Source organism: Sporobolomyces koalae, assembly GCF_050403365.1.
Source record: "Sporobolomyces koalae JCM15063 DNA, S_koalae_JCM15063T_v1_ctg1, whole genome shotgun sequence".
NCBI classification, from domain to species: domain Eukaryota; kingdom Fungi; phylum Basidiomycota; class Microbotryomycetes; order Sporidiobolales; family Sporidiobolaceae; genus Sporobolomyces; species Sporobolomyces koalae.
This window is the reverse complement of record NW_027481770.1, coordinates 1,528,211-1,546,662: the sequence shown is the minus strand read 5'-3', so window position 1 is coordinate 1,546,662 and position 18,452 is coordinate 1,528,211. Positions and strand designations below refer to the sequence as shown.

Here is an 18,452-nt window from a genome sequence, read left to right as displayed (position 1 = left end):
GGTCTCACTTCAGGAGTTGGTATGCATCGAATAAGACTGTATATTCGGCGTGGTTTTGGACGCTTTCGCGTACGAAAGCGCCTCGATGCGGCCGACAAGCGGCCTGAGGGGGAGGGGGAGGGTGCATTGGTGCCGTCACGGCATTGGACCCTCCAGAGATGCCGGAGGGAGTAAGGAGCGTGTCCTGGTAGACGGGGAACTCAGGTGCATTGTACACCCAGTCCAGATCGATTTCGAGGTCGGGTGTGTACGACGATCGGTGACGACACGATGCGGATGTAATCCTGCACACTAAAGTCAACACAAAGTCGGGCTGGTCGACATCGAGTCGTCTCGCGTAGAGAAGGAGAACGGTGGAGGAGAAAGTCGATAAAGGCTCAGATGGGTAAAAGGACATGGGGAGAGAGAACAAGAGAGAGAAGATCCTCCAGGGATCAGACTAAGAAGGAGGTTCGTGTCAAGGGAACGTGAGCCGGAGTCCGAGAAAGAAGGATAAGTAAAAGAGAATGGCCCCCGCGACAGTCCGCTCATACACGGGCCTCGTGTCTCAAAGCGACATTGTCACCATCATCCGCTTCTGCATTCCGCTATTTTAGGCGATGGCTACGTATACAACCCTTCTCTTGACACACAAGTGCCAGCCGGACCCTCCATACTGTTGTTTGGTTCCGATCTGCACACGAGCAACGAGAGAGCTGGTATTACCGTTTCGCTTTGCGCTTCTGCACAGACCTCGTCGATGGACTGGCCGGTGCCGGAGACTCATGGTGTTCGGACCGAGCCTGTAAATCGCTGATGAACACGATACCATAGCCTAGACAGCTCAGAACAAAGCGCACAACATAGCTAACAGCTTCCCAGAGGATTGAGCACGCTCAACCCGCCTCTTTCGCCTTGTCCCGCAGTTTCGACCTCGTCGTCGGAGCTCGCGCGACATAGTCGACCATGGTATCATACCTGCGCTGCGTCAGTGGGTACTCTTTCCTACCGCTTCATGTGTCGCGGTCGAGAAGCATTCGGTTTAGGGCATTCAAGGTTTTGTCGCGCGTAACCGTCAACGCGAGCGGTTGGCGAGTGGAAGGCTGCGTTAGATCACGACGGACGACGGTTGGTCGTGTGTTCGAGAGGGGACCTCCCCGCTGCATCTCTACCACGCGTCGAGAGGTTGGATCACGCTCGGATCCGGACAGATTGAGGCGTTGGGCTCATGCTCGATGTCGAGGTTCAGAATAAATACTCCATCATGAGTACCTAGTCTGGTCATCGTAGATGTGTGCAATCCGGCAACTGCAATGACCTCGTCGCTGATGCCAGCCCTCCTCTTGCGAGGATTTCCTATTCCTCAGCTCTCTGAAAGTCTCCCACACCGTCTCCGTTTCAGCGGTTCGAAATGTGCCTCGTGCTTTGCTCACAGCAGGGCCCTTTCTTCGGCGACGCGCCTGCGAAGCGCCTTGTTCTGTGGCGTCATGTAATTCTTGCACGCTCATGCCTTCTGCAATTCCCCTAATGCGCGCTGGATTTCTTCCTGTCTTACTCGAGCTGCAAATCGCTCGTTGGAGCTACGTCGCAGCTAGGAGAGCCGAGTCGAGCTTGAACCTGTTCGCTGTCAGCGCATCCTCAGCATCGTCAACCTGGTCAACGCTCAGACCCCCATTACTCTCTTCCCCCCTCATTAGAGAACGACAACAACAACGATGCAGTGCAGATGCAAAGAAGAATAGATATCCGAGGAACAAGCCAGCCAGGTTGGTCCTTTACCATTTCTCGTACTTGTGCCATTCGCACACGATCCCTCCGGCCTCTCTCGCCTTATCACTAACTTTTTCCCTCACCATTCTTTGAAAATCTCGCTTCATCGAAGAGAATGTCGTCTTTTGCCAAATCCGCAACGTGTGCAGCTGTCTCTTGTCTCCCTTGTCCGCGACAATCGAATCGAGCCATTCGACGAGTGCGATCGAATTGAGTTCTGTTTCGATCGACAAGCATTCGAGCGAAGGGGGCAAATCAAACAAGAGTCGTCCATGTCGAACAATGTCGAGCGGTTCGGGATCTCCCGTGTCCCAATTGCCTTTGATCGAGAGGTGCGAAACCAGGTGCGAGAGACTCGAGAGGGTCGAACGAAAATGTTGACCGAGTTTGACGAGTGAAGGTCCTGCCGTCGTGACGAGACTCTGCATCGACAGGTTCGAACGTTTGTTTGAAAAGTACGAAGTTTGAGTCGTCGTCGTCGTCAACGAGGGAGACAAGGACAGGAACAGGGACACGTCGACAAGCGAGGTACAGTGCGAGAGTTCGAGTCCGTTGCGTTCGTTGATCGGGACATCGACCTTGCGAAGCGTGTCGCCTGACGATGCGGTACAGAACGCGAAGGCGAACCGAGTCAAACTGTATTTGGCGACAAACGTTTGCAATCGAAACGTCGGCAGGAGCGAGGGAGGAGTCCAATCGGAAGGTTCGAGTAGGAATTGACCGAGGCGAAGTTCGACGAGGTGAGGTAGTCGAACGAGCACGCGCGCGAGGGTCGTACCGTTGCCGACGCACTCTTCGAGGTTGAGCACTTTGATTCGGGGCAGAGGGACTCGAGGGTCAAACTGTGCGAGCATTTCCGACAGCGCCGAGAACGGCATGCCATGACCCCGATCTCCCTTGCCGAGTCTCAGGGTGTCACAGTTGGGGCAACTCGCGAGAACGACGGCGAGGGTCGCACCGATTTGGGACGCGGTAAAGTGCGAGTTGAGGTCGAAATCGATCCGGGTTGGGTAGCGAAACACGCCAAAGCTCGATTCGATCACGGTGTCGAGAATGCGAGTCGAGCGGGCGTCGAGGATGGTGTCGGCGCTGGCCGAGAGCGCCGAGCCTCGAGTGCTCGAGCGCAGGACAAGAGTCCGATACAGGCGCGCATGTGCGAGCGGGAGGAGTTTGCGAGAGACGAGGCAGCAGCGGGCGAGGGTCCGATCAAGGGGGATCTGGTCGAGGATCGCGCAGAGGATCTCGGTTGGAAGCGAGAGAAGCCGCGGCGAGGTCAGGGTCAAGGGATCGGTCCTCTCGTTCAGCGCGCAACGAGATCGGTCTTTCTGTGATCGGCAGTTGATTGCTGAGCTTATCGAACCCGGGCGGACGGCGACGGGGAGGGAGAACGTACCGATTGCGCTGACTCCCCGCGCTCCCCACTCGGCAGCGATCCGTCCTCGAGGTAACGCGCGATCATGCACTCGGATGGACGAGTCGGGAACCGGTACTCTGGTCAGACCCGAGTCAAGGTAAGCGAAGGGGGAATGGAGGGCCAGAGTGAACGAGGTGCATCGACTCGCGGCGCAAGCGGGATTCGGCGCATGATCGCGCGCGAGTGCACTCTCGGAGAAAGGGAACTCTGTCACGAACCTCTCCGAGACGACACGTCGCGTAAGTCAGCGCGACGATCAGCTGTACCAACCCGTCACGGGAGATCCGACTGCTCGATAACCCACGAGCGGACTCGTCGACGCGCGCGAACGCAAAACATAAATCGAGGTCAACGGCGCACGTTCATCCCAAGAGTCGGTTCATACGGGCAGCAGGTGCGCATACGAGAATGATTCGCCGCGCGGTAGCCCACGCTGACGCAGCACGTCGAGCAGCTTCGCATGTCCAAAAGTTCGCCGCACTCGCTCTTCCGGCAAGCAGCGCCTGCACCCCGGACTTGCCGCACTGCTCAGTCCTCGACAATATACCCTGAAAGGCACAGGCATGCGCATACCCGGGCACAGGAGCGCACCGCGCCGGCCTCGCATTCGACTCCGCCACGCAGAAGCGCTCATGCCCTAGCCTCGCACTCGCGCTACCACGAGCGCGGCCCGTTACCCCCGTCGTCACCCACACCGCATCCAGCGAAACACGCGCGAGAGAGCACCATTTTGTTCGCTCCTCGGGAAGCCCAAATCGAACTCGAGAACGTCGCGTTCCCAGTCTGGGAGTCACATTCCGCCGCACGTCAGGCTCCTGTAGAGCATAATTTGGACTATGGTGACACAGTCTACGCCGAGGATCTCGAAGGCCAGGTCGACTTTGATTGGTACGATTACCGACCAGACGAGCCACCTCACCCGGTAGTCCTGCTAGATCCTCCACCAACCCAGATAGCTCGCTCAGTCGCTCAGCCTGCACCACCTCGACCGCCACAGAAGAATTCGAATGTCAAGGCTCGCACGCCGGAAAAACCGCTCTTCACTGAACGAGCGCGAACCTCGACCTCTTCGAGAACCCACGATTTCGTACTACAACCAGCAGCTCCACTTCGTCGCAATACCGTGTCCCCCTACATCCCTCCACCTGTCCTCTTGCCGTCATGTCCAGTACATCCTTCGCCTCAGCCTCACGAGGTGCCCCTCCTGTCGCGTTCAGATTGGCGACTCTCGTCCCCACTGCGCAAAGTGTTTCGTTCGAACCCGTACTCGTTGTTCTCGCGTTACGAGAACGACACCAAGTCGCAAGGACACAATCACCTCGTGGGCGTCGGGATCGAAACGAGCCGAATCTCGAAAAGCTACCGCCACAAAGATGTCGAAGGGTCGGAACCTTGGGGGTGGAAGACGAAAGTGAATCCTTCGGAACGTGGTGATTGGCCCGCGGCAGACTTGTACAGAAAGAGGTGTGTTCATCACTGTTGGTGCTCTCTCTCTCCTCCCCGCGCTGACGATGTCCGAATCGCCGACAGGTTGGATCGACTGATTGCGCTCTCACGCAAGGCGGATGAAGAAACGTACCGCCTGAGCTTGGCGAGACAAGGAACTCCGGTCGAACGAGAAGCCGAGGGCAAGACTCTATGTCGTGCTGTCGCTACATGGTTGACCGATTCGAGTCGAGCGGAAGAATTGCAAGAACTGAAACGCAACAAGTCATCAAACACTGCAGCAACGACGGTTAGCGCAAGTACGAGCACGGCGAAAGCGGTGGCGAGCTTTCAAGCGCAAGATGGGCGAGAGTTGACCGAAGACCTGTGGGACTTTGCCCCGTAAGTAAAGCAGTGCTCGTTTTGCGTATCTTTTTTCCGCCACTGCGAGCTCATCAAGCTTTTGGTGTACCACGACGCAGTGCAAACACGATAATTCGAATCTCTCGTGCAGCTTCAGAATCGGAATCCGATCAGACTGGACCACAACCTCCTCCTTCGGCCTCATCGGACCCGAAGGATTGGTTTGTGCAAGGGACCGTACTCGAAGCAAGAGGCACACAACTCGTTGTCAGCTTTGACGAATCCGACATGTGGCCAATCCACGAAGACGATGTCTTTCAGTGAGTTTCCATCGCTTCCCTTCGACAAGCTTGAGCTCGTCGATATTGACAATGCTGATCGCACATCAGAATCGATATCGGACTCGACGAGTCGTCGTATACTCTACAAGAACAAGCGATCAACAATCTCCACTTTGATCCAGCTCGACAACGACTACGGAACTCGGCTCATGTTCACGAGGCTCAGCAGGCGTACTTGAGCGGTTCAACCCCAACGATCCGAGAATGGACCCTTCAAGGCACGGACCTGCGAGAACTCATTGTCCCGAAAGTGGAGAATGGTGCACCGAAACTGCGCGCGTGGCACGAAGACGAGGAAGACCCGCTCGAGGACTCGCCCTCGGCTGATATCACTCACTTGCCACCACCCGAGTCCTTGCTCACACCACAATTCACGTCTGACATTCGGACTGAATCGTCCAGGGCGATCCATCCGTCCGACCTCATCACGCAGAACCAGTTGATCAATTCGTGGGTTCAGCGTCACATGCGGGACGATCCTATGAGTCTCCCCGGTGATCCAGATCTCGGGTTGAACGCGAGTCAGACGAAAGCGATCGCGATGGCGATTGGAGAAAAGCTGAGCGTCATTCAAGGTGTACGTCCACACCTCTGGCTTTGATCATCAACACTATACCAATCCTGATCCAATCCTTCGTTCTCGTGGGGTTTTCCTTTTCTTGTTCCTGGCTGATGCAGCCACCTGGGACCGGCAAATCGCAAACGATTGTTTCGCTCATCGCACTGCTCAAGCTCCATTTCCGGATCCCGCAACCCATCTTGCTCGCGGCTCCAACCCATGTCTCGACAGACCATCTCCTCTCGCTCTTGGTCCGTCGCGGGCTCAACCCGCTCCGATGCGGCAAACCGAGTAAGGTTGCGCCCGAGATCGAAAAGTGGACGATCGAGAAACGACAAGAACACCATCCACTGTGGAATCGACTCGAGGAAACTCGCATCAATGCCGAATTGGCGCGGGACGAACTCAAACGGAGTAGGGAATTGACGTTGCAGCTCCTGGATCCTCAAGAGAGGAAAATCGCCGAAGCTCGAAACAGTGAGTGAAAATTTGTTTCCCTCGTCAATCAGTCCAGGTACTCATGGAATGAATTACGATCTGGCCACAGTTGAGCTCGAACAAGCTTATCGCAGATTGTGGCGCAAATTCATCATGCTCGAACAACGTCTGTACTCGAGTTTGCTCGCGACCGCAGACGTGTTTTGCGCGACCGCACTCGGTTCGGGCGCTAGCAAGGTTCTCAGCGTCAGTTCCTTCGTCGGTTTTATATGAAATGTCTTTAGCAATTGACGCCTTGCTTGGGATCTGCCTGGTAGATGGTCGATTTCCCGATCGTCTTTCTTGATGAAGCTGCAATGTGCACCGAGGTACGCCCGCTTCTTATGCTTCGGGAAGCATGGCTGAACGCTAACGCTTTGTCAAATGTATAGCCCGTCACTCTGATCCCGATCATGAAAGGTGCCCAACAGGTCACGCTGATCGGAGACCACAAGCAATTACCGGCAGTCGTCTCTGTAAGCGACCTTTTGCGCACTCGTAGGTGATAGCATCACTGACCGATGAGCACATACGATGACAGTCACAAGAGGCAAAGAAGGAACGGTTGCAGATCAGCCTCTTTGAGCGACTGCTCACATCACAAGGTAGGCATTCTTCCTGCTCTGATCTCGATGGATCGTTCCCGACGGCTCAATCTTGCGCGTCTTTCTGTTAGATGTCAATTCGGTCCTTCTCGATACTCAGTACCGAATGCGACCGGCAATCTCGGACTTTCCGAACCTGAGTTTCTACCGGTCTGCGCTCCAAGACGCTCCGACCGTTTCGAATCGACCTCCAGCACCCCGTTCGGCCTACTTCACTCCTCGACTCGATACTTCGGGCCAGGCCGAGCATTCGTTGGATCCCGTCCCGGTCGCGTTCGTGTCACACAGCGGAGTCGAATCGACAAGCAAGCGCTCGACTCAAAACCGAGTCGAGGTCGACGTCATCCTCGAGATTGTTGGAGACTTGTTGCACCGAAACCCTGCGCTCGATCCACGCGACATTGGGATCATCTCGCCGTACATCGCTCAAACCAACTCGTTGGTCCACACGTTCGAATCGGGCTGGGCCGCGAAACGACTCTCGGGATCGTTGGGATGGTCGCGCGCGAGCGAGTTGAGAGGAGTCGAGATCAACACGGTTGATGGGTTCCAAGGACGCGAGAAGAAAGTCATCATCCTCTCGACGGTCAGGTCGAACAAGTACGGTCGGATCGGATTCTTGACCGACAAACGCAGGTTGAACGTCGCGTTGACTCGAGCGAGGGACGCGTTGTTCGTCGTTGGCAACAAGGACACGCTCAAACTCGCGGCGAATCACGAGTGGAACGAATCGGACCCGGATTCAGACGCTGGAATTTGGGCAAGGTTTCTCACCTGGTGTGAGCGACGCGGGCTCGTCAAGGAATGGGAAGCTTTGCAACAGAATTAGACATGGTAGTATAAATGTTTCGACTGTACTATACGCAATGGAATGGCACGGAAAGACAATATCGGGCCCGAGGGAAATCGCGGCGAAGCGCAGCGCGGCGCGACCTCTTTTTTCAATTTGTAAGCAGTAGACTGGCACCAGTCATCGCCAAAAGGTCTCTCCGAACTTCTTTCCCACACATCACTCATCGTGGGTTCCATCGCCACACTTTGCACGCACGCGTCTCTGCGACTGACTCTCTGCTTTCACTGTTCTCTTTCTGTCTCGGCACATCCGGCGATAGTCTGCAGAAATGGTTGCTCGCGTCCAACACCCCGCTCCCGCTTTCGAGGCCACCGCGGTCGTGGATGGTTTCTTCGAGGCAAGTTGGACAGTCTCGCTCAGCTCTCGTCGAGTCTGCGGTGCGCGAGAAGGCGGTCCTTCGGAGTCATCCGGAATTCATCTTCGGACTTGTTCTCGTCTCGCTCCTCGTAACCAGGACTGACGTCTTGTATCTATCTGTATTCATCATAGACTGTCAAGCTCGAGCAGTACAAGGGCAAATGGCTCTGCCTCTTCTTCTACCCTCTCGACTGTCAGTTGCCGCTGTGATCCGACTTCAGTTCTCGTTCTGCCACTGACCAAGTGAACGCTCTGATAGTCACCTTTGTCTGCCCTACCGAGATCCTCGCGTTCAACCAGCGTCTCGCCGATTTCGAGAAGCTCAACACCGAGGTCCTTGCCGTCTCGTGCGACTCGGAGTTCTCCCACTTGGCCTGGGGTACGTTCACATCGCTCTTGATTTTTACAGCATAGAATGCTTTTCATCGAGATCAGCGTGTTTGTTGACGATATTCCTTCATGAATGACTATTCGCAAACAGCCAACACGAACCGCAACGAGGGTGGACTCGGACCTGATCTCAAGCTCAAGCTCGTCGCCGACAAGTCGATGAAGATGGCTCGCGACTACGGAGTCTTGATCGAGGATGCTGGTGTCCCCCTTCGAGGTCTCTTCCTGATCGACCCCAAGGGAACCCTCCGTCAAATCACCATCAACGACCTTCCCGTCGGTCGATCGGTCGACGAGACCATCCGTCTCATCCAGGCGTTCCAATTCACCGACGAGCACGGTGAAGTCTGCCCCGCCAACTGGTCTCCCGATGGAGAAAACGTTCGTTTCTCATCTCTCTCTTGCTCTGATTTCCTGTCAACACGCTAAATTGACGCTTGTTGGTTTCAATCTTGCGCAGGCGACGATCAAGACTGACCCCAAGTCGAAGCTCGAGTACTTCGAAAAGGTCAACAAGAAGTAAACTTCCTCCCCTCTCCGATCTCCCTTGCCTCCTTTAGACTATCTCGCCGCAACCCTCCCCCCTCCTTCTGAACGCTCAGTAGACGTATACACTACTCCCCCACTGCGCGGAGTACATAGACAAGAAAAATCCAATCGTTATTTGCTATCCTCTCGCTTTCGTTGCTCGGCTCGGGAACGTATCTCGCGCTGGCACAACCCGGAGACCAGGCCCAGTTGCGTCCTCATCAACCCCTTCCTTACTGCCACCCGCGCTCCTATGCATGATCGCTCCGCACCTGGTTTGAAACGGCTTGAATTCACTGTCGCTGACTCTTGCTCTTTCCCTCACTCGCTTTCCTCCCTTGCACACCTCGCATCGATCCCGTTCCCGTTCACTTCTTCTATTCCGGTATTGTCGCATGACCAGGCGAGAGAACGGGGTTGCCGAGAACCAAGCACCGAGCAAGAAAGCCAGAACTCAATAGAGAAAGAAAAGCGTTACACCTCGGGAACGCTCCTCAGCATACCTTACCTCTCAAACTCTCGAGAATATCCCCTTTCTCAACGACAGCAGAAGAAGCAGGGATCTCGATTGGGATCCCTCTGACCAAAAATCTAGAAGTGTATATACCCTCATCGCGTTTCATTACCTTTTTTCATTCTCGTGTTCTTGTAAATGTTTGCTTCTAGAGGACTTGGCTCTCAGAGAAGAGCTAGAGCTTGATGATATCACCTTGGAATCTGCAGACTGCCAGCATGTGATTCAAGGTTTGAATGCACGGACCAGTTTTTTAGAGATCGACGAGGCAATCCGGCTTAGACCACGTGGAGACCATGATTCAAGTATCTCGCTCTAAAGCCCGTGTCGTAATTCGATACCGAGTGTCATTTTGCAAGTAATCGGCCGGACTTCGAACCCCACCTTGACCTTTCACAATAAATCCACCATCATGTCGACTCCACCTCAAGAGACGCCTCAAATCAGTGAAGAGGAACAGAAACGAATCGATGCCGAAGCTGCTGCCAAGGAGAAACAGGAACAGGAGGGTTAGTCTGACACAACGAGTTCTTGACAACACTGCCAAGCTGCATCAGTCAACTTTTCCGGGCGTCTTCTCGGCGCGGAAGCACGACACGGAGCAATGCGAGTGCTTGCCTGGAGGATAAACAGGACGCGAGGTGGCAGCGAGGTCGATCTCGACCGTCACGAGAATCCGGGTCATCGCTACCGTTCAAAACCAAGCCTACTGCTCGAAGGGTTTCGACTGACGCATTGTCCTGTGTCTCTGACGATCTTGTAGCTCTGCCGTACCGATGGCGTCAAAGTTTGACCGACGTGACCATTACAATCCCCGTTCCTGCCGGTACGAAAGCGAAACAAGTCGTCGTCGAGATCAAGAAGAGTTCAATCAAAGCAGGCATGAAGGGACAAGAACCCATCTTGTCGGGACAGTTTCCGAAAGAGATCAAAGTTGATGATTGCACCTGGACGTTGGACGACTCGCGCGAGATCACCATCTCACTCGAGAAAGGGTCCATCTCTCAGTCGTGGTGGCCCCATGTCGTCACTTCGGCACCCAAGATTGATACGACCAAGATCAACCCAGAGAATTCGAGTCTGAGCGATCTCGATGGAGAGACGAGGGCAATGGTCGAGAAGATGATGGTTCGTGCTTGACACGCTTCTCCTTTGAATATCGGTTGTTGACTGACATTGAAGCACAATCGACTGTATAGTACGACAATCAGCAAAAGGTGAGATCACCTTTGTCGCGTGTTGGCTGGCGACTCTGGTCAGATCCGCTGACGCTCTTGCCCTGTTTCCTTCCTTCTCTCTATCTTCCTCCTATGCGATCGACTTGCCACACACTCGACCCCTGTCAATCTTCACGCGACTGTAGCAAATGGGCAAACCAACATCCGACGAGCTGAGACAGCAGGAAGTGAGTTCTGAGCGCCTTCACCTACCTTTTCACTTCCCGGAACCCATGGGATCCCCTCAATCCAAAGGCTGCCTGAAACTAACATTTGCACATCACTTGCTCGTTTGCCATAGATGATCAAAAAGCTGCAAGCGCAGCACCCGGAGATGGACTTTAGCAATGCCAAGGGCATGCCTGGTTCGCAATAAATTTTAAACTTCTCTCTGAGACCTCGTTCGGATCGTGTACCGCCACCAGAGCAAGTTTTGTTCATTAATTGCGCTTGATCTTGTCGAAGGCGTTTGCCAACAAGTGGACGCGCATTTTTGCATTTTCGTGGCTACTGGCACGTGCATGGATAGCATTTAGATTCGCGATAGAAAAGGTCCAACGAACTAGAAATTTCGAAGTAATGCCGTCATCGCTGAGCCAAGTCGCTTCGCGCGCGACGGTCTCGACTCGCCTCGACAACCACCGCAATACCGCGAGAGCATGACACTCAAAACCATCTACGTAGCTCGCCATGGTACGTCTTTCTTATTCTGCCAGTGCTCAACCCTCTTTCTCGAGGGGGAGAGGTAGCCGGTTCCCGGAAGATGTCTATTCCCGTCCGCCGGATAACGCGCTCTCCTCCTTGATCTGCGCATTCGAGAACCTCGTACTGAACCTTGATCATGTGTCTACAGGATTCCGGTGAGCATTCTACTGTCACCGTTGGACGTATTTGAGTGACTTGATGACGAAGCTGACGTTGATTCAACCCTCATCAACCAACATCAATTCCCTCTCCCGAATCACCTGTGGGATCTTCTTGAAACACACAAAAAATACAACACTCCTTTCCTTGCGCTCAACACGAAATAACGGAACAGGCTCTCTTGGGAGACTCAGACTTGGACTTCCCCGACAGGAGTTCCTCGAGATCCACCCCTCTCGGCACATGGAGTCGATCAAGCGAAAGAGTTGGCAAACTTCCTCAAACACGAACTTGGAATCACGTCAGAGGAGATCGAGAGTGGCAAAGTCATGTTGCTGAGTTCGTGAGTTCAGAAATTTCCCTCTTCGAGTTATTGGTCGGGGCTGAGCTGATGAGTAGAGGCACTCGTAATTAAAGACCTCTGTACCGATGTGTGCAAACCGCGAAACCGACTTCGGAAGCTTTGAACCTCAAAATTCACATCGAGAATGGACTTGGTAAAGCTCGGTCTCTCTCTCTAAAACAAAAACCGTGGTCCTGGAACAGGCTAACAAGGATTTGAAAACTCGGGTGATGTTGTATTTCGAACAAAACAGGCGAATGGTACCTTCCTGTGCGCAAAGGTCTTCATCCAGCATTGTCGACCTCGAAATTCCTCTCTGGATTCTTCCCCGCCGGCCTCTTGGCGCCTGTCGACGACACCAACTTGTGGAACTCGATCTTGACGCCACCTCGAACGGGGGAATCCATGTACGAGATTCACCAACGTGCGAGACAATTCTTGAACAAGTTTGTACCCGCGTTGGAGGCACGTGGAGTCGAACGCGTGATCGTGTTCAGTCACGCAGCGACATGCATCGCGCTCTCGAGAGCCCTCGCGGGAGATCTCGAGGGGATCAGTGGAGAGGTCGAAGGGCAAGCATGGGACGAATCCAAGAGGTTGGAGTGTCGAGCGGCGACTTGCAGCGTATCAAAGTTCACTCGTCGAGCAGGATCGCCGGATTCGAACATCAAGTGGAACCGCGAGTGGAACGGCAAGACGGACTTTTTGCAACAGGGAGAAGAACGACACTGGGAGTTCTCGTTTGTCGAGGTGAGTCACGGGCAAACTTCGATTTATCACGGTGTTTGAACCTCAGAAGGAGCGATTCACTGACTCGATTCGGCGTGATCGTCGTGGCGTAATGGAACAGGAGTACGAAGAGGATGGAATCCTCGAAGACGGCGTGACAGAAGCTGGAGCAACCGCTTCAGACAACTACAAAGGGTTGCCGAATGGGGGCAAGAAGGAGCCCTCTACGGTTGAGGGCAAATTATGAGCGAGCACTCGTGAGGCGGGAATTCGGAAGGTCCACCGCAAGGACCGCGGAGGTGGTATAGAAACGAGTATTTCACTGAGCTTTTGCTCGTGCGCTTTCTGTTCGAAACACTCGAGTACTGTACTCGAGTATCATAAGCCGGATCGATGCAAGTTGATTTATAATCCGAATCGATGCAAGTTGAGTGAAAAATGAAATCACAAGAGTCTAAGGCGATCGACGGGTCATTAATTGCTCAAGTGACCTTCGCCAACCAACAGCGTGGGCGTGTCGCTTGATCGCGCTCGCCACCGACTATTGCAAAGGGCGACAGGCTCGCTCAGTGCGCGACCCCGATTGGAGCTGAACCCTTGAGCACACCTCGGATCAAGCGGGCCGTCGGGATCTCCTCGTTTCCCTCGTCTCTCGCGCTCGCGTTCGAGATTCCCGGGCAGAGGGCCTCACTGCAGCAGGAGCTCGATCGTCGCGTCAAAACACCCGTGAGTCAGGCCCCCCTCAGTATTACCCCGAGTTGGCTCCGCCGAGCGCCAAGTGGAGCGAGGTCACTCCCTTGATCCCAAGCCTCTCCGGGGAAGAGCACTCCAGCCGCGGTCTCGCCCGGCTTCGAGCGTGTCCACGAAGCGAGATCGGTCGAACGACGAAGCCCGAGCCTGACAACCTTGCCCTCGCAGCTGCACCGCACCACCTGACGACTCTCTCGACGCCCACAACGACCGCTGCGAGCCGATCATGGCTTCGGACGCAGTACCATCTCCACCGTCCAAGAGCCCGCCCACTTCGCGCAAGCCGTCACTCTCAAGGCACCACTCGCGCTCGTCGTCTCACCTCTCGACTCTCGCGTCCCTGTCCCTGTCCCCGACGGGGCCACCTTCTCCCCGGCTAGCCTCGCCGAGATTGACCAACATCTCGCCAAGGTCGAGCCAGTATGGCACGCCAGCATCGATGGGCATGACCCCGTGGAGCGATCATCACTCGACCTCGCACGATGATGCTCGCAACAGTCGCAGTGCCAAAGCAGCCGACGATTCTGATGCTCCGACCCGTTCATCGTCGCCTGGTTCTTCAACCGCGACGACCGAGTCCTCGTCTTCGTCAATCTCGATTCCTGCCTCGTCGTCGCCGCCACCACCACCGCCACGTACGAAATCGTCGACCATCAGTGATCGACGCAAGACTCTTCCGGCGATTGGTTCCCCTTCGCCGCTATCTCACCTCATCTCGACTGCGTCGTCTTCGACCTCATCGTCCCCGGTTCCTTCCCCTGATCAAGCCCCGACGACCACTTCGAGCTTGTCGACCACAGCTCACACGGTTCTGTCTGCACTGCCACCGACCGATCCCGTGACACCTGCTCAAACTTCGTTTCCAGGATCGTCGATCGGGTTGGCGCAACTGATCCAGCAGAAACGGCGTCAAGCTTCAGCACCGTACTTTCACACGGCGAGAACTCATGCGCAACAACCGCGATTCGTCTCGTCTCCGTCCGGCGCTGGCACTTCAACCGAGTTTGGCGCGAATGACGGAAGAGGCAGCAGCTTCACTGTCATGTCGGGAGGAGGAACTGGTGCAAACGGTGGGACAAACTGGTACGGCGCGTGGGGGAGCAACAGTTCTGCGATCGCTTCAACTTCGTCTGATGCAGGATCACCGATTCTTGGTGGGATCGAGTTGTCGGGACAGTCGTTGCCGAGTTCGAGGAGTCGATCGAGGCACGGTTCGAGAAGGTCGACCACGTCGGGCAAGCTATCTTTGCAAACGACTGGACTCCACTTGTCACTCGCAACGACCGATCAGACCCTGTTGAACCCGCACCGAGGGTTCGGACCTGACGAATCCGAGGAAGGGATGGTCATGACTCCGACAACCGAAGAGTGGAGGAGCCTCGGAGGCAAATTGAGCGAATTGGCCGACTTGCGAGCCAAGGACGAAGAACGACTCAGGAGGAAGGAAGAGGACAGGCTCAAGGACCGAGGGAGGGATCATGTGGACAGTTCTCCAGGCAAGCTCGGCACCGCACAGTCAGCAGCAGAACCTGTACGGAGCCCGAAGAAAATCAAGCGGAATCCGCTGCGACCATCATTGTGGGATGTCTCGTCAGACGAAGACGACAACGACAGCAGCTCTTCGGATGACCTCGGATTGACCCTCAACCTCTCGAGAGCTACGTCAAATGGCAAAACAAAGAAATCGACCTCGACCTCGACCCTTCCCAAGCCCGTGATCGGCTCACCAGAGAATGGCGCCAGTCTGACGGAACGACCGAAATACTCGCACGTCCCGAAATCTTCGTTCTCGTACTCTTCCACCGGGAGAGGCGCGGCAGGAGGGTTCGTGTCGCACTCGAATACTTCTTCACTCTCGTCACTCCCGACACCGGTACCCAGCTCTGAGGAGACTCCCAAACTCTCGCTCAAGACTCCCGACTCGGAACCTTTGCCAGCAGCCGAGACGTTCAAGCCTACTCACCGACCTCAGAAGAGCGACTCTTCAGTTCAGCTTCACCCGACGAACGTCGCGCGACCGGCACTATCGAGAGGATCGTTGACTTCTGCCAGCGGAGGGCTCAAGACGTCGTCGTCGGCTCCGATCGTGATCAACCAGGAAGGCAAAGAATCGTGTTCTCCCCCGAAAGGGTTGGGACTCCCCAAGATTCCGTTGCCTCCCAACGTGTACAAATCACTCGAGGAAGGGTTAATCGCACACGATGGAGGTGGGGGAGGAGGCACACCACTATCGACCGCACCGACTCCAAACTTGGACCACAGTCTCGATCCTATCGCGGGAACGATCAATGCCGAGGGTTCGACCCCGTACGAACCTCCGTTCGCGCCGCCTTCGCCAGCTCGAGACGAGACGGGTGCCGTGGTTCAAGCCGTCGACCTCGATTGGACGAAACCGCCCGGACCGGTCGATCCGAGAACGTACTCGGCCGTGACTGGGTTACGCAACATTGAGAGCTTTGTCGTCGAGCGGGAAGAGGCTGGTAAAGGTGCTTATGGCAGTGTCAAACGGGCGAGGGAGAAAGGTCCAGACGGCGAACCGATCGGCGTTAGTTTCTTGTCCCTTGTTTCCACTCGGGTTTTCTCTGTGACACCTGACGACTGACTTGTGGAGACTGTATGCAGCCCGACCTGATCATCAAGTATGTGATCAAGCAAAGGATTCTCGCAGATTGTTGGAAGAAGCACAAGATCTTGGGACCGATTCCGATCGAGGTGCACGTTCTCGATCACCTGCGTCGGGTACCGTACTCGCCGAGACCTCACTTGAGGTACCTCAAATCTAACCGAGATCGCGAACGGAGGGTCTTGTCGTATGGAGCCCGAAATCGAAACGGCGGTCTCTCCTCGAGACGGGACTCGATCAAACCGGAAGTTGACCTGTGGCATGGAGGAGAGGATGGGGGAGCTGTCTCGACTGGTCACCCCAATATCTGCGGTTTGCTCGATTTCTTCGAGGATGGCGAATTTTACTATCTCGCAAGCTTTTTTTCCCTCACCCATTCCTCGGGATTTGCGCCGATAGCTGACTATGGCTTTCGCGGGTTGCAACAGGTCATGCCTCAAGCCACAGCATCTGTGCCCACTTCGGAGTCGCCATCCCGACCTGGCCAAGACTTGTTCGACTTTGTCGACTTGAACCCGACCGGACTACCCCCAAGACCGATCGCTCGGATCTTGTCCCAAGTTGCAGACGCTCTCGCTTTCCTGCACGAGCACTCGATTGTGCACCGAGACATCAAGGACGAGAACGTCGTGCTCGACGGCGAAGGCAACGTTCGCTTGATCGACTTTGGAAGCGCCGCGTACGTCAAGGATGGCAGGTTCTTTGACACGTTCTCTGGCACCCTCGAGTAAGTCTTTACTTCACCATCAACAAGCTGCCTCGAAACTGATGGATTATGGGGATCAAACAATAGCTTCGCAGCGCCCGAAGTATTGAAAGGAGCGAGATACAGCGGCCGGGAACAAGACGTGTGGGCGCTCGGCGTATTGGGCTACGTCCTCATCTGTGGTAAGACTCTTCTCTCTCGTCGCGGACGGAGGATGCAGAATGCGCTTGTCAAACTAACGCACGTGCGAGAAAAATTCTCGCAGGAGAATGTCCGTTCTGGTCGCCCGAGGAAGCCATGCGGGGACTCGCTGCCGACTCTCGCGCGTTGGCGCAGTTACGGCTCAAACTCCCCGATAGCGATCTCGGGGTTGCGGGAGGATCGCCTTCGAATCAAGTTTCGTCATCCTCTTCGCTGAGCGACGACCTGCACGACGAACCGTCCATGGCGGATGCGATCGACCTCGTTACTCGCTGTCTCGAGATTGACCTCGCGAACCGACCGTCAGCAGACGCCGCGTGTGACCATGTCTTCCTCGCAGGTGAAGGCGGCTGGAGAGGACGTCGAGGATGGATCGCAGTCGATAGCGGTGAAGAAGAAATTGTAGACTGAGATCCCCACCGTATTGTAGCCTTTCATCTTGTTCTTGCCACGGATTGTAGCTTTCGCCACACCTTTCGCATATTTGTTGCAAAACCTTCATAGAAAAATCAAGTTGATCATTTTGTGTTCAGAGCGCTCGAGATACAAGACACTCGGACGTCCGAGCTTGTCCGGTTGGAAGCATGGAGCTGTCAGAAGGTTCCCACAAATGAAAAGCGCGTCCAGCACGCGAAATTCGAGCTTTGAGCATCTCGATGGCACGACGATCGCAAAAAATTCAAGAATACAACTCTAATTCCTCCCATTCTTTTGCAGATCCAGGGCTCCTCGCTCTGCGAAAAAAAAAGTGCGCCGAGAAGTTCTGGCGATCCTTTGCAGTTCGCTCGGAGGAAAAAGGATCGTCGCTCTCAGAATGGGCAAGTCTCGAAAAGTTCCTGGATCTCGGTCAGAACGGTTCACTTTGCCAAATTCCACGGGCTTGTACGTTCAACCGCCAAGTGGTTGGTTCGCTTAGGGTCTCTCTGGAAACAGCGGCCTTTCGCATCCGCCGTCAACCTCGATTCGTCGACCGCAGTGTCCGGACGCTTTGATCGCCCGAGCAGTAGTCTACAATTTCCGGCGTAGCAGGACCGAGTTCCGCCAATGTCGAGTTCGTAATGTCCACTCGACCCGCCCCTGCTATGGCTTCGAAGCCTGCAGAGCGAAAGGAGCCGAGGAATCCGCTCGAGCCAGTACCGCGAAGGTCGTTGAGGAGACTGTCGAGTCGAGAATTGGCAGCAGCTCCAGTGTTGACCATCGTTGGAGTCTCGGTCTCAAGTACACTCAAGGTGAGTACCGTGCAAGCGTCTCTGAGAAGCCGAGCGAGGAGTTGACGGATGGACAGGAGTGCAGCAATTCATCGGGCTGGGTCAGCTCGTCAAGGCGGGAGTGCTGATTCGAGACCGCCTGGACGCCATGTACGCTTTCCGTCCCTGCTATGTAAAGGTCTTGCTTGTCTCTGACCAAGAGCGTGCAGAAACCTTGTGTTTCGCAACGAGGAAGC

The 18,452-nt window shown here is 55.1% G+C and overlaps 6 protein-coding genes across 6 annotated transcripts; 5 read left to right on the top strand and 1 right to left on the bottom strand.

Moving 5' to 3' along the window:
* Positions 1 to 1,754: 1,754 nt before the first annotated feature.
* On the bottom strand, positions 1,755 to 3,208 carry JCM15063_003731 (uncharacterized protein; the record flags this gene model as incomplete). Its single annotated transcript, XM_076675652.1, has 2 exons — positions 1,755 to 3,074; positions 3,143 to 3,208. The coding sequence occupies 2 exons, from the start codon at positions 3,206 to 3,208 to the stop codon at positions 1,755 to 1,757; spliced, it is 1,386 nt and encodes a 461-aa protein (XP_076537736.1).
* Positions 3,209 to 3,623: 415 nt separating this feature from the next.
* JCM15063_003730 (uncharacterized protein) lies at positions 3,624 to 7,762 on the top strand (the record flags this gene model as incomplete). Its single annotated transcript, XM_076675651.1, has 10 exons — positions 3,624 to 4,627; positions 4,694 to 4,990; positions 5,071 to 5,271; positions 5,341 to 5,869; positions 5,971 to 6,328; positions 6,399 to 6,535; positions 6,607 to 6,657; positions 6,721 to 6,804; positions 6,870 to 6,933; positions 7,005 to 7,762. 10 exons carry the CDS (start codon positions 3,624 to 3,626, stop codon positions 7,760 to 7,762), a joined length of 3,483 nt encoding a protein of 1,160 aa, XP_076537735.1.
* Positions 7,763 to 8,054: 292 nt separating this feature from the next.
* JCM15063_003729 (peroxiredoxin) lies at positions 8,055 to 9,056 on the top strand (the record flags this gene model as incomplete). Its single annotated transcript, XM_076675650.1, has 5 exons — positions 8,055 to 8,123; positions 8,276 to 8,336; positions 8,403 to 8,522; positions 8,625 to 8,914; positions 8,994 to 9,056. 5 exons carry the CDS (start codon positions 8,055 to 8,057, stop codon positions 9,054 to 9,056), a joined length of 603 nt encoding a protein of 200 aa, XP_076537734.1.
* A 931-nt stretch (positions 9,057 to 9,987) lies between these two features.
* Positions 9,988 to 11,168, top strand: JCM15063_003728 (NudC domain-containing protein; the record flags this gene model as incomplete). The annotated part of the gene is made up of 5 exons (XM_076675649.1): positions 9,988 to 10,084; positions 10,339 to 10,703; positions 10,775 to 10,792; positions 10,939 to 10,980; positions 11,094 to 11,168. The coding sequence occupies 5 exons, from the start codon at positions 9,988 to 9,990 to the stop codon at positions 11,166 to 11,168; spliced, it is 597 nt and encodes a 198-aa protein (XP_076537733.1).
* A 283-nt stretch (positions 11,169 to 11,451) lies between these two features.
* Positions 11,452 to 12,975, top strand: JCM15063_003727 (histidine phosphatase family protein; the record flags this gene model as incomplete). Its single annotated transcript, XM_076675648.1, has 6 exons — positions 11,452 to 11,485; positions 11,646 to 11,652; positions 11,832 to 11,999; positions 12,074 to 12,153; positions 12,253 to 12,749; positions 12,850 to 12,975. 6 exons carry the CDS (start codon positions 11,452 to 11,454, stop codon positions 12,973 to 12,975), a joined length of 912 nt encoding a protein of 303 aa, XP_076537732.1.
* Positions 12,976 to 13,704: 729 nt separating this feature from the next.
* On the top strand, positions 13,705 to 17,419 carry JCM15063_003726 (uncharacterized protein; the record flags this gene model as incomplete). Its single annotated transcript, XM_076675647.1, has 5 exons — positions 13,705 to 16,023; positions 16,101 to 16,454; positions 16,530 to 16,828; positions 16,895 to 16,989; positions 17,073 to 17,419. 5 exons carry the CDS (start codon positions 13,705 to 13,707, stop codon positions 17,417 to 17,419), a joined length of 3,414 nt encoding a protein of 1,137 aa, XP_076537731.1.
* Positions 17,420 to 18,452: the final 1,033 nt, after the last annotated feature.